At 34.7% G+C, this 14,181-nt stretch overlaps 1 protein-coding gene across 1 annotated transcript in view; it reads left to right on the top strand.

Moving 5' to 3' along the window:
* LOC128014200 (scavenger receptor class F member 2-like) overlaps nucleotides 1-14,181 on the top strand; it is a 28,608-nt gene that overhangs the window by 5,730 nt on the left and 8,697 nt on the right. Inside the window, exons 4-9 of the mRNA XM_052597573.1 lie at nucleotides 1,259-1,778; nucleotides 2,944-3,162; nucleotides 3,755-3,883; nucleotides 4,935-5,038; nucleotides 8,967-9,081; nucleotides 11,750-11,874. Coding sequence (XP_052453533.1) covers nucleotides 1,259-1,778; nucleotides 2,944-3,162; nucleotides 3,755-3,883; nucleotides 4,935-5,038; nucleotides 8,967-9,081; nucleotides 11,750-11,874 — 1,212 coding nt within the window. The remainder of the gene's footprint in view (nucleotides 1-1,258; nucleotides 1,779-2,943; nucleotides 3,163-3,754; nucleotides 3,884-4,934; nucleotides 5,039-8,966; nucleotides 9,082-11,749; nucleotides 11,875-14,181) is intronic.

Below are 14,181 nucleotides of genomic sequence, written 5' to 3'. Positions count from 1 at the left end.
ATTGTTATACAAAAAAAATATTAACACATGAGATGACGGAAATCATTGTGGTGTATTTTGGGTGGGTTTCTCCCATCCCCATACAACACAACTTCTCTGTCTTTCACTGCTCTTACAAGAACATCAGTCTCCTCGGCTGTGAACCGCTCCTGGCGTGCGCCTGGTAAATACGCCACAATAATAGCAATCCATAATGGAACTTGCGCACCTGCTTTTAAAGGGAATGTTGGATGACGCTCTGATTGGTTTATTTCACGTTACGCCCAAACCACACCTATGAATAATGAAGCTACTTCAGACCAACCCATTTTAGATTTGCGCCGGGCGCAAGAGCCATTTATCCCGCCGGGAAAATAGCAACAGCGCCGAGACCCGCCCACAAAGTTACTTGCGCTTCGCGCTTTGACACTTGCGTTTCAGATCGTTAAAATAGGGCCCTATATCCGTATTTTTGGTCCAATAAATACTAAAAAGCAATAGCAAATCAGTCAAATCCTTCTTTTATATCCCTCTACAAATTCTTCTTTTAAAAGCAAGTACTTCAAAATAAGAAAAACTGTGTGGAATAAAAAAATAAAACGCTTTGAACATTAGCAACTCAAAATTGACCCGATTCACACTGTTTAAACATGTCTTGTATTCTAAAAAGAAATATCATAATCTTTCATAAAGTTCATTCACTTCTGAAATGACTTTTCATTTCTAAAGTCAGAACCAAGACCGAAATTTATATATATATATATATATATATATATATATATATATATATATATATATATATATATATTTTTTTTTTTTTTTTTTTTTTTTTTTTTTTATTAATTCCAATTTAAAAGTTCAAGGTTTTTTTTTTTTTTTTTTTTTTTTTTTTTTTAAAGAAATTCATACTTTTATTCAGCAGGGATGCATTAAATTGATCACAAGTGACAGTAAAGATAATTTTTAAACAGAAAGCATTTAATTTAATTGTAATATTATTACTGTTTTTACTGTATTTTTGATAAATGCAGCCTTGGAAGAGACTTCTTTACAAAATATTGAAAAATCATCACCAACCCAAAACTTTTGAATGGTAGTATATAGACAGTGTTTTACACTTTTACGAGAAGTTTATTTACAAAATAGACATTTCAGCCATGTTGAAAGAATATTTAACTGACCAATTAGAATGTTATAATCAACATAAAATAATGTCTAATATACTTTTACAACAACCTGGAACAATTATTTCAATTATTATTTTTTTTGACTCTTCTAGAGTGTCCCGTTCAGTTCTGGGGTCCAGACTGCAAGGGCTTGTGCATGTGTCACCCTAATGGTAAATGCAATGATGTGACCGGGAAGTGCACGTGCTACCCAAATCGCTGGGGTGAGAACTGCGAGAAGCCCTGCAACTGTCAAAAAGGGAAATGTAACCAGGAGACGGGCAAATGTACCTGCCACGCCGGTTACTGGGGGCCGCAATGCAACAACAACTGCTACTGCAGCATCAACTCGGTGTGCGACCAGAACACGGGCCGGTGCATCTGCAACCCCGGCTGGTTCGGCCGGAACTGTGGCAATCAGTGCATGTGTAACAACTCGCCTTGTGAGCAGTTTTCAGGCCGATGTCAGTGCAGGGAGAGGCTCTGGGGTCCGCACTGTGAACGGCACTGTCAGTGCATGAACGGCAAGTGTAACCCTGTGGATGGATCATGTACCTGTAAACCTGGATACAGAGGAAAGCTATGCCGGGAGCCATGTCCAGCTGGGTTCTATGGTCAGAACTGCAGAAACAGGTGAGGAAAAAAATATAAGAGTCCCTTATACTTAATATGACTGCATTTTTTAAATCAAAAATACAGTAAAAAAATTTATATTGTGAAATACTTTTTTTATTTTGAAAAATGTAAAGAAATGTAATACATTTTTTGATGCAAAGCTGAATTTACGGCATCATTACTCCAGGCTTCAGTGTCACACGCTCCTTGAGAAATCATTCTAATATGCTGATGTACTCCTCAAGAAACAATTTGAATTAGCAATGTTGAAAAAAGTGTTGCTGCTTAACTTTATTTTATTAAATTTTATTTGTGTTTGGGTGGAAGTTGTGATGTATTATCATACAAAAGGGGTTCTTTTTTCAGTAGGGGAGCCTTAAATTGATCAAAAGTCACAGTACGGTATTTATAATAGTAAATATATAAGTAAAATAAAAATGTCAATTAAATGTATGCATTTAGCAGACGCTTTTATCCAAAGCGACTTACAGTGCATTCAGGCTATCAATTTTTACCTATCATGTGTTCCTGGGGAATCAAACCCCCAACATTGCGCTTGATAATGCAGTGCTCTACCAATTGAGCTACAGGAACACACTCACACAAAAAAATAAAAATAAATAAATAAATAATAATAATAATAATAATAATAATAATAATAATAATAATAATAATAATAATAAAAATAAACATAATAAAAATCTGTATACAGACTTTGGTGTTCTGTTCAATTTTATTGCCATAATATCATTGCAAAAAAAAAAGTTTTTGTTAGTTTTGCAATACAGATATATAAAAAAAATTCAATCAAGATACAATTACTTGAAAAGCAAAATTCTATATTGATGAGATATTATTTTCTGAATAATATATCAAAATTAAGTGAGTTTAAAGAAATAAAATAAAACGTCCAAAGGGCTAAGAAAATAATATTGTTTTCCTTTTAAATCAAGCTGATTTTTTTTTACCTAATTGACAGATATTTGTTCTAGTTTTAAATATAAACTCACTTTGATTAAAAAGAATAATAATTATTATTATTATTATTATTATTTAGCAAGCAATTGTACCCTGATTGAAGAATGTTTAGATATTCCTACTGGAGTAAGAAAACCATTTTAAGTATATTCTGGTTTTGACTGTACCTGAACCATTCGGTCTTTTCTTGTTTCTCTTGATCCAGGTGTGGCCACTGTAAAGGCCAGCAGCCCTGTAAGGTGACGGAGGGTCACTGTGAAACCTGTGAAACCGGCTGGAATGGGACAAAATGTGATCAGATGTGTGCAGAGGGTTACTTTGGAGAGAACTGTAAGGATCAGTGTCCGCCGTGCAAAGACGGTCACTTCTGCAACCGCATCGACGGGAAGTGTTCCCACTGCAATCCCGGCTGGATTGGAGATCGGTACACAATTTCGCCCATTGTAGCTAACTGTTAAAAAGTTGAGAAGCGAAGGGGGAATTCACAAAAAAAAAAAAAAAAAAAAAGATTAATGCTACTGACAGAGCTATTTATTTACATACACGGCATATCTGCATTTTCAGCATCATTACAGTCTTTAGAGTCACAGAATCGTTCAGAAATGATGTCAAAATATGATCAATTTAACTGCATTCTTGCTAAACACAAGTATTAATAACATTTAAATAAAAATAAAATCTTAACCCCAAACTTTTGAACGCAGTATAAATGTTAACAAAATAAATAAATAAAACGTTAAAATGTCAGGCAAATAGTAGCACAATCTATTATACTAATATTTGCAATTAAGAGAATTATAATAGTGCTGTAAACCAACTTGATTAGTAAATAAAACAGGTATTTGCTGTGAAATGTCATTCCCAAAAGTAGAAGAGTACAAAGTTTTAGTGAATTCACCTCTGAATTCTTTTTATATTTTGATCATTAAGGTTTTTTTTTTTTTTTTTTTTTTTTTTTTTGATGAAAACTGAAACAGTCTTTGAAATTACCAATTGTATAACTTCTCTGTATTCAGCTGTGAGGTGCGCTGTCCTAATGGCACCTATGGGGAAAACTGTGAAAAAGACTGCAGCCATTGTTTTAATGGAGACTGCCATTTTGCCACAGGAGAGTGTCTCTGTGACCCGGGCTTCTATGGGACATAGTAAGTCACCTCTGAGTCATGCACAAATTTAGGTCATCTTGATATCTCGGCCTGTTTTCATTAACCAGTGAATCACAGAAAAAACAGAGACTCATCCTGAATGGTTAAAGGAGAGTAAACTTTGCTAAACAGGACACCAAAAATTATTTAATATGCATTGATTCTTCGTAAATGGGCACTAAACATGTACATCACAGAAAGACTTGTTTATTTTCAGTGGAGTATCAAATAAACACATAATTATATGTTTTGTGAGGAAAACATATCTTATCCCTTATCCCAGAAGGAAAGCATTTTTGATACTCTGTTAACTATAATAATGATTGCAAGACTTGTTAATATTGATGAGTCTGAATCACTTAATGTTCAGATTTCACTTAAACTTTGTTCAGAAGATAATTTCAGTCTTATAGTATCTATTTTTTGGTTTGTCAACTTTTTATTTGTATTTAAAAACATGCCTGCATTGGCAAATCAGAATTTTCCATGTCACATGATCCTTTGGAAATCATTCCAATATGCTGATTGGCTGCTTAAGAAACATTTATTACTTATCATTATCAATGTTGTAATAAAAATAAAAATAAACAGCATTTAATTGAAATAGACATCTTTATATATTCAGATTTCTGTTTATTTCTTAATACTTTCTTTTCTAAAATGTCTTTACTCTCACTTTTGGTCAAATAAACACATCCTTGCTGGATTCAAGTATCAACTACATTTAAATAAGAATTCTACTGATTCATTTTTTTTTTGTTCCTATTTTCTTTTTTTTATTTATTTTCTTTTTTTTTTTTATCAGAAAGACACTTTAAATATTCAGTCAGTTTCAGTTCAGAGTCTTTAAATGAGAAAAGCTGTTCTTGTTTCATTCACTGAAAATGCTCAATTCCTCTTCCCTGTTCTTGTATTTCCAATATCAACATAATTGCCTGTAACTGCCTTGTCCCATTTTCACTGGAAACTCATGTTGCTATGTACACAGTGCTTATACTGATTCTTTTCAGCACTGTTTTTTATGTGCTCTTGGTATTTCTCTTCATTTTAGCTGCAACCTGACCTGTGAGTTTGGTCAATTCGGAGTGAACTGTGCCCAGACCTGTCCCTGTCATGACAAGAACTGCAACCCAGTGTCAGGGGCCTGCAACTTATGTAAGAAACCCTTCCTAACTCTCTTTGGGAAAAGTAAATGTAACTTCCCAAAGCTTTTTGTTATTTAATTTGCTATGGAGACACAGCCTAAAGTGTTGAGACATACTTGTGGGGTCCAACATTAGTCACTTTTTCCATTACGTAAAGGGGAGGGGGGAAATAGCTGTCCAGTTGACACCAAGGTCAACTCAAGATTCAACCTTTTGACTCACTAGGTATTTGTGAGCACGTCGGTTACTAAAAGTGGAATGAAATGTTTAAATACAGTAAATGCAGCTTGACATCACGTCATGATCATTATACGCAATTTGCATTGTATTACAGCCATCCTGATTTTTTCAGGCAAAACAGTTTTCGTCAATGGTGCGCAAAAAGGAGAAGAAAAGTAGAAGTTCAAACAAGACGAAAAACTTTAAAATACCATTAAAGTCTTTAAAAAAATGTTTCTTAGCCATTAAAGTTGTTTTGCTTTCAAATAAAACATCCAAAATAATAATAATAATAATAATAATAATAATAATAAATAAATATATATATATATATATATATATATATATATATATATATATATATATATATATATATATATATATATATATATATATATATATATATATATATATAATGCATTTAAGTATAAGGTATTCATAATGTACATTGTGTTGCATTATATGTTTGCATAAATAATTGTAATCAAAGTTAAAATATGTTATAATATTTGAAGGTTTGTTTGTCATGTTTTAAAGAATTATACTTTCTAAAGGTTTAGAAATGAATAGATGAGTCTTATTATATTAAATGTGGATACAATTATTCATGAGATCATATAATGCATTATAAGGTGTATTACAAGGCAAAATTTATGCAGGAAAACTAATTTTTAATAATACATTATTTATAAAGTCTTTAAGAAAAGTGTTTCCATATTTTTCTTACCACTTTGACAAGTCATTTTTGTTGTGTTAAGCAAAAGTTTTGTTAGTTTTATGCTTAAAACGAAATATTTGCCAATGTGGTCAGAAAAATACATTTATTTCCTATATGTATGCTCTGAAAAGAAGTCTGATTATGTTTAATATATTTTTGCCAAGGAAAATAATTTTTAATAACCTAATAAAATCGTCCACAGAACATAACATTTGTAGCTAGGATGCTGATAAAAAAAAAAAAAAAAAAAAAACATGTATTTTTGGCAAAGCATATATATGTGCTTTATGCAAAGTCGTCAAAGCCATTTGATTACTTTGTGTTAGACCCGAAATTCAAGTCATTACTCACTGCTCATTTGAGAAGTGTATTTATAAAGTTCATTAACTTTAATGCACCATAATCTTCAATATTACTGGATTAAGTTTATTCCTGGATTTAGGAATGTGGTAAAAATCATTTGTTTTTCTTAAAAAAAAAACTATGAATAACTTGATGTGCGGGCAAATAAAAACACAGTTGCTATTGGTAACATGCCTGTATAGTCCTCACTATGTAGGTCACAGCCGTAGACAGCAGCAGTTTAACATGGCGGCCCTGATGGTGTTTCCAGAGTGGTGTCTTATTTTTATGGCTGTGTTTTTTGGCTCATTTCCTGCCCTCTCGTCGAGTTAGTGAGAGCTGAGGTTGTTTCACACAGCTGAGAGAAATACTACAGGAAGAGAGTGAGAGAGACAGTAACTAGAAAAGGTTTGGGTCAGCAGAGGTTTCACAGGGACCTGAGTGAGAAAGCAGTAATGATGTCATCGTGGCCGACCTCAATGAGGCCCACACCCCACACTAGACCCGGTCAGAGCTCCACACTGACAGAATCTAGAGTACAAACAGAGAGTCAAAGAAGTTGTCATCGGTTATTATGCTTGAACTGTTTTCAGTTGGCTTTTGAGTAGCAAATGTTTGCACAAGAAATATTATGAAAGGAATATTTGGGTTCAGCTGAAAATCATTTATTTTGAGCAAAAAGGAATAGTTTACTCAAAAATTAACTTTTGCTAAAAATGTATGCACCCTCAGGCCATCCAAAATGTAGATGAGTTTGTTTCATCATAGGAAAATATTTAAAGAAACATAGCATTACATCACTTGCTCACCAGTGGATCCTCTGCACTGAATGGGTGCCGTCAGAATGAGTGTCCAAACAGCTGATAAAAACATCTCAATCATCCACTGGTAATCCACACCACACCAGTCCCTGAGTTAACATCAAAAGCTGCATGTTTGTAAGAAACAAATCCATCAAGATGTTTCTAACTTTATATTGTAACAAGCCTTTATCCATAATATTAAGCCTTTCTCCAGCGAAGAGGTTTGCTCGTCAGAATCAGGAGAGATAGTCACAGATTAAGCACCGTTTACAAGTGAAAACGGTCCTAAACGGGTCTAAATAAATATGTTGGTGGATTGTGATGTGTGAGGACAACAGGTGATGGACTTTTCACTGGAGGAAGCGATATGGATTGTGGACTCACATTTTGGCCAGAAGTGATGATTTAAAATTAAAATGCCTTAATGAAGGAATTGTTTCGTACCAGCACACAGCTTTACGCTACACAAGATGTTCATTGATGGACTGGAGTGGTGTGGATTACTTGTTGATTATTGTGATATTTTTATTAGCTCTTTAAACTCTCATTCTGACGGCACCCAGCTGAAGGTCTGGAATTCATGGAAGCTTTCATTGGCCAAGGGCCGCCCATGAGGCCATTTGCTCGACATGTCAAACAACCAATCACAGTTCGTTTCATTCATCTTCACTTTTCAAGGCGTGGAAAGTTCACCACAACATAATAGTGCGTAATTTTTTTTTTTTTTTAAATGGACGTATTTTAAAATCCAACGTTTAGTCTAACCCTGATAAGCGCTCAACATCACAGTTGTAAATACTACAGCTTTCTTCTTTCGTGAAAGGGTTTGGGTTTCCAGGTGGAACGTTAAAGAACACGACACACATATCTCGCGAAAATTCTGTAGAATTGAACCAATACAATGATGACTTCGACACTCCTGAAGTATTTCCACTTTTGTGTACCATATGCATCAGACGCTTAGCATCTTAGATTTTTTAGAATTTAGATTATTTTTTTTTTGGGTAAAGTATTCCTTTAAAATTGAAGTACAATGGCCACACAGATTTGAATAAACAAATGCCTTTGATAAACTGTGTATTACATAAATAGTTTGGACTTTTTTAATTTGTGTAAATATAAAAATCACATAGCATAGCACCATTTTTTCACTGTATTTTTTTTCTGGATTATCCAAGGCCAGTAATTATTTCACCCTCATTTTGTCATCCTCACCAGTGCTAAATTAAGAATCCCAACATTGTCTTTGTTTATGAATGGAAGAGCCAAATGGCCACACTTCATGCTCCAGTGATAATGCCTGTTGGCAACAGATGCAATGAAGCCACTGGCAGAAGTCCTGCATCTCACAGGACACAACTGCTAGCTGTTAAACTCCTGAACTGGTGTGGTAATTCATTTCTGTACAATGTTCTTTAGTAAGCAAAGTTTAAGGAAATGTAAAAACTGTTTGACGTAAAACAACATTTGCAATGATGCAACATGAAATTATTCTTAGTATCAATTAGAAAAGATCTGAAATTATTATACGGCTCTTTGGAAGGCTTGATTCTGATTGGTCAGTTGCACCGTTGTGCAGGGTAATTATGAAGATAATTTACTATCATCTTCCATAGTCACCAGTATCACCATCTTAAGAAGACTAAAAGGGTTTATGTCTCTTTAAAAATTCATAAGATTTGTTGAGTAGGCAAAACAAAACTGCTTTTTGCATTAACAGAATTGGTTAACTTTTGTGCAGCCATGTTTTCACTGAACGGCTGAAAAGTCTGTCTTAAATAAAACAACTGAATGAACATTTGAGTTTTTGTGGTAAATTACAAACTTTACTCAACTTCGGTCTCTCTTTTTCTCAGATCCCAATCAGCGGATGGGAGTAATAGCTGCGGGAACGCTGGTGACATTCCTGCTGGTGGTTCTTCTCTCTCTGCTGTGCTGCTGCTTCCTCTGTAACAACAAAGACAACCGCAAGTAAGTTTCTCAGTCCAGTTCTAACTAAATCCCCACCTTCTGATTAGAAGTTAGAAGTCAGTAATTTAGATTTTAGGAAGAGTTTAAACATAAGGCCTCATTCAAGAACCATGTAAAATGGACTTTCACAACTCTCCTTCGGATTCACAGATGCTTTGTAAACCTCAGATTTGTTAGGTGAATGTGTCTGTTAATGAATTCCAATCATTTATAAATAGGATCCTTTCATTATTTGAGTGGTTGGATGAAAAAAAATGGCTAAACCGGTAGCATGAGTTGAGGTAGAACTACTTTGAATACAGCAGAACTTATATACTTCACTTTTAAATTCAAGAAAATGTAAAGAACATTAGAAAAGTATTTACAGTGTCAGATATATCCTTCACTAGCTAAATAATCAGAAATACTAGTTTGAACTCAAACACATTACTGTTCAAAAGATTGGGTCTTATTTCTCAACTCTATTGCATTTATTTGAAAAAAATGCATTATAAATTGTAATATAGTTTTACAATACAATATATTTTCTATTGTAATATATTATAACATAATTTATTCCTGTGATGCAAAGCTGAATTTTCAGCATCCTTACACCAGTTTTCAGACACATGATCCTTCAGAAATTAGTCTAATATGCTGATTTCATATTATAAAAGTTGGGCTGCTTGATATTTTTGTGGAAACCATGACATATATATGTATATATTTTAGGGATGCAACGATACTGGTATCGTTATCGGGCCCGATACTGCGCTCCTGTACTTGTACTAGTAAATATGCCCAGATACCAAAAGCTGATACCCACACAGCATGTGAATATAGCTGTGTCCAGAAAAAGAATCACTGACAACAGAACAACAGAGTTGAATGGAGTTATTATAGATTACGGATGTCTATGAAGTACATGTAAATAATTAAAATAATGTTAAACATTTAATATTCACGCCTGTTTAGCGGATGTGTGTGAACTGATAAGCAGAGCGTGCTGAGTGGATTGCATGCACAGTGACACGGATGCATGAGCTTGTCGAGTGAATATCTTACAGACATCACTAGAAAGTTTGTAGTTCAGTCGGATATGTCAAAAGCAGACAGGCAAAACAGTGCACAAGTTGCTAAAGTTATATGATGGTAAGGAGAGCGAGAGAGAGAGAGAGAAAGAGAGAGAGCGAGAGAGAGTCCGAGAGCGCATTGTTGCATGATCATGATTGCTATTTGCTCCATTAGTGCATGCATTTGGATTAAAACTAAATGAAAATCTAAAACAAACAAAATTATAGGGGTAAACAATATTTATTTTAAACATCAAGTTTAAAGCAAAAGTAAAACTAGCAAACTGTGTGAAATGCGCTACGCTATCCACCTTTCTCTTCAACGCAGAAGTAAACCTATGGGTGAGAATTCCGGTTCATTAGCCGCTATAGGAAAATAACGAGGACAATAACAGTACAGCAAATGGTAAAACGGTTTGCACTACAAACCAGTGTGCTCATAATTTAGATAATACATTAAAATAATATGATGAGACACACCAACTTTCAATATCAAGCAGAAAAACTAACTTTTTTGTTTAGTTAAAAATAGCTGGACGGAGTGGATGCAGATGAGACCAGAAGCTAGACCCATAGAATTTACAAATGGCCGCGCCCATTTCTACGACAAAAAAAAGAGGTGGATAAGTGTCTCTTTCATTCTGCACAAATGCAAAAGTGTGCGTGCTGCACATGTTTAGCTTGCTTTAAAATTATGGTTTTATTTGTCCACGTATTATGCACGTGACGCAAATTACATCACCAAATTAGAATGCGCGCACTCATATAATGTATAACGAGTGCTTCCCTTTATTATTTTGGGAAAATGTTTTGTGATTACAGTATTGAGCTGCTGCAATGGAGCAGCTCTAATGTGCCATTGAAATTAAAAGTGACAGTAACAAAAGCTTATACAATACATTTTAACAGGTATAATTAAGTGTAAAACGAATTGAATGAAATATCTGTTACCTAAATGAAGTCAACTAACATGATTCTTATTTTGTCTCTGTACAATACTGTGAAAATACAGGTATCGGTATTTGCAAGTACCAAAAATGAAAGTATCGGTATCGGACTCTTTCTGAAAAAGTGGTATCGGTGCATACATATATATATAAAGTTTTGTCATTATTAATATAACAGCTTAAAAAAATTCTGGAATGGTTCTGCTCACACTGTGTGAATGTAACCATATTTGATGATTTAAAACCAGCCATATTCTGCATCGAAGGTGTGAACGTGTCCTTTGTGTCTCCCTCAGACTCACTCTGTTCTTATTCCACTGGCAAAAATCATCTTTTAACAAAGCCTGTCATCAGAATTGTTCACAGTTCGCTGAAGTGAAAGCCTCCTCTGTTCTCCGCAGTCAGTCGGGAAAACACAAGCCTCTCAAATTCTAGAAATCACAGTCTGCTGTTTTCTTAAACTTCCAACCTTTTCTAAATGACTGAAAAACTAGAACGTAAAGACCAACTGAGCCTAGATTTCCTTTTTCTTCTTCATTTGAACATCATATCTACATACAATCTCGATGCCGTTTATGCTAGAAGGCTATTAATCTTACACACATCTACAATATGCGATCCATTTCTAGTCAGTGTAATGTTGGTCTAACGTCACCCTTCCTCTTTCAGCCCTGACCAGGAAAACTCCACCAACAGCAAGAAGGCCAAAATAATCCTCTGCGGCGGATTCAGTCGAATCAGCACCAAACTTCCCAGAATCCCTCTGAGGAGACAAAAACTACCCAAAGTTCTCGGTATGTCTTCATTTTCCATCATCTGAAATTACGTATGGTTTAGGTCAATGTGTCATGAATAAACAGATCAATGCAACAGATGAAAGATGCATTTTATATGATTTGCCTGATATTTAGACTTCAGTGGTTTAACAAAACAAGTATATTACAAGTATACATACTTTTCATATTAGAGCATTACTTTGATGCAAATCTCCCTCAGCCTCAACAGACAGTGACATTTGTATATATTAGATGAATAAAAAATGTTCATAAGTGAAAAGGACACCACGATCATATAAAAGTTGATTGACTAAAAGTAAATTTTTATCAAACCAATTATGAAAAAAAAGCCTCTTATTTTCCAAAAAAAAGAAAGAGTTATGTCATCAGCCAGTTGGCTCATCAATAAAGATCGATTTGCCATGAGATACCCTTCAAATTAGTATTTTGAATGTGCCTGGATGCCTCTTTCTATATTAAACCAATGAGTAGTACCATGTTGTAATTTGACTGAAGCATTGATATTATTGTACAAATTTTGAATTGTATTAACTAAATTGGAGGCAAACCCAATAAATAGTCAAGGACTATAAGAATAAATTGAAATTCAATGGAATCAAAAGCTTTAGAAAAATCAAGAAAAAGCAGGAGACTGTTTAAATCGGAGTAATCTAAAATATCAAGAACAAGTCTAATATTGTTTAAAATAGTTATGTCTATCATAAAACCTTATTGACATTCATCCATCTTTTGTAATCATCATTTAGGAGACTTATCTAAAAAACAGTTAAAGTGACATACAGCCAAGTATGGTGACCCATACTCAGAATTTGTGCTCTGCATTTAACCCATCGAAAGTGCACACACACAGCAGTGAACACACACCCGGAGCAGTGGGCAGCTATTTACGCTGCAGCTCCTGGCGAGCAGTAGGGGGTTTGGTGCCTTGCTAAAGGGCACCTCAGTCGTGGTATTGCTGGCCCGAGACTCTAACCCACAACCTTAGGGTTAGGAGTCAAAGTCTGTAACCATTAGGCCATGACTTCACCATGACTTATCACCAGTTTTCTAATTGAGAATGGTCTTTTTGAGGTTTAGGGATCACGTGTACAAAAATCAGATGGTGTGCATACTATTCTGGTGTTGCAAAATTTGCATTTCTTGCACTGTTTGCAGACCATTGCATACACGTAAAAACTGAAGTATAGTCTGTCCTTCATCACACAGTGAATGCTTTTGGACTCTCATGATACTTTTTTGTTTTTTTTTGTTTTTTGGCATACTTTATAATGTCAGCGTGTACGTTGTTAAAACATTTACGATATTGTCATAGAAAATAAATACTGCACACCCCTAACTGAAACAATTCACCAAATATCCTTTTTTTATGTTTCACGATATAAAGATAAGTAAATTATGACCATTTAAAATTTTTGGGTGAAACATACCTTTACTCAAATCATTTTTTGGATGACTTAACTCTGTGGTGCTTTCAAATCATTGTTGCGTTTGATTGAGTGGTCTGTCAAATCAGCTTCTGGCTCAGCCAATGGCATGAGCAGAGGCAGATAGGGTTTTATTTATGGGGGGTGGGGGGTCTGTTTGGAAGGAATCATAATTCAAGCAATTCCCTTTGGTTCTGCTACTGCTTAGGAGCTTCAGTCGGATTGAAAAGCACTCTGCGTTGACCCAAACAAAGTCTTTAGGGTTTCATCTGAATGGAATGCTTTGGGTGCACGTTTTATTTCCCTTGGCTCCCTGTGAAGCTTCGAGTCCCAAACAGACATTTGTTTTCTTATTCACTGCATTTCTATCCTCATTTCCCTATTTCTTGTTAAAACAGACGTCTGGGATCTGACTGTTCTCCAATCAAAGACTCCTCTGTTTTTGCCATGATGGAACCCCTGTGTGTATTTTTTGTGGTTGGGGAACTGTATGGCTGCAGCTGCCAGAAGTCCGTTTTAGAGAGAATATTAAAGTGGCCATGAAAACATATACTTTTTTGAGGCAGTTTATTTGTGATATTCATTTTGGACTTGCATTCGTCTCAGGGACTGAATCATAAAAGGCATGGCAATCTTAAGTTGGGACCGCCGAACATTCAATAAAGTGATTTAGACTTTTTAAATAGAAAAATGTGGGTTAGTTTAGCTGTGGAGCTTCACAGCTGTTTTGCTTTAGCATGCACAAATAAGAGAGGTCAAACAACTAGACCAATTCACATTGAATATAGACCATGCTTTTTACATCTGAATGATTCACTTTTAAGGGAAAGCTCACACAAAAATAAAAACTCCGTCATCATTCACTTACCCTCATCTTGTT

This window comes from Carassius gibelio, chromosome A5 (assembly GCF_023724105.1).
Source record: "Carassius gibelio isolate Cgi1373 ecotype wild population from Czech Republic chromosome A5, carGib1.2-hapl.c, whole genome shotgun sequence".
Taxonomy (NCBI): Eukaryota; Metazoa; Chordata; class Actinopteri; order Cypriniformes; family Cyprinidae; genus Carassius; species Carassius gibelio.
The sequence above is the reverse complement of the archived record's forward strand: the minus strand, read 5'-3'. Positions and strand labels throughout refer to the sequence as shown.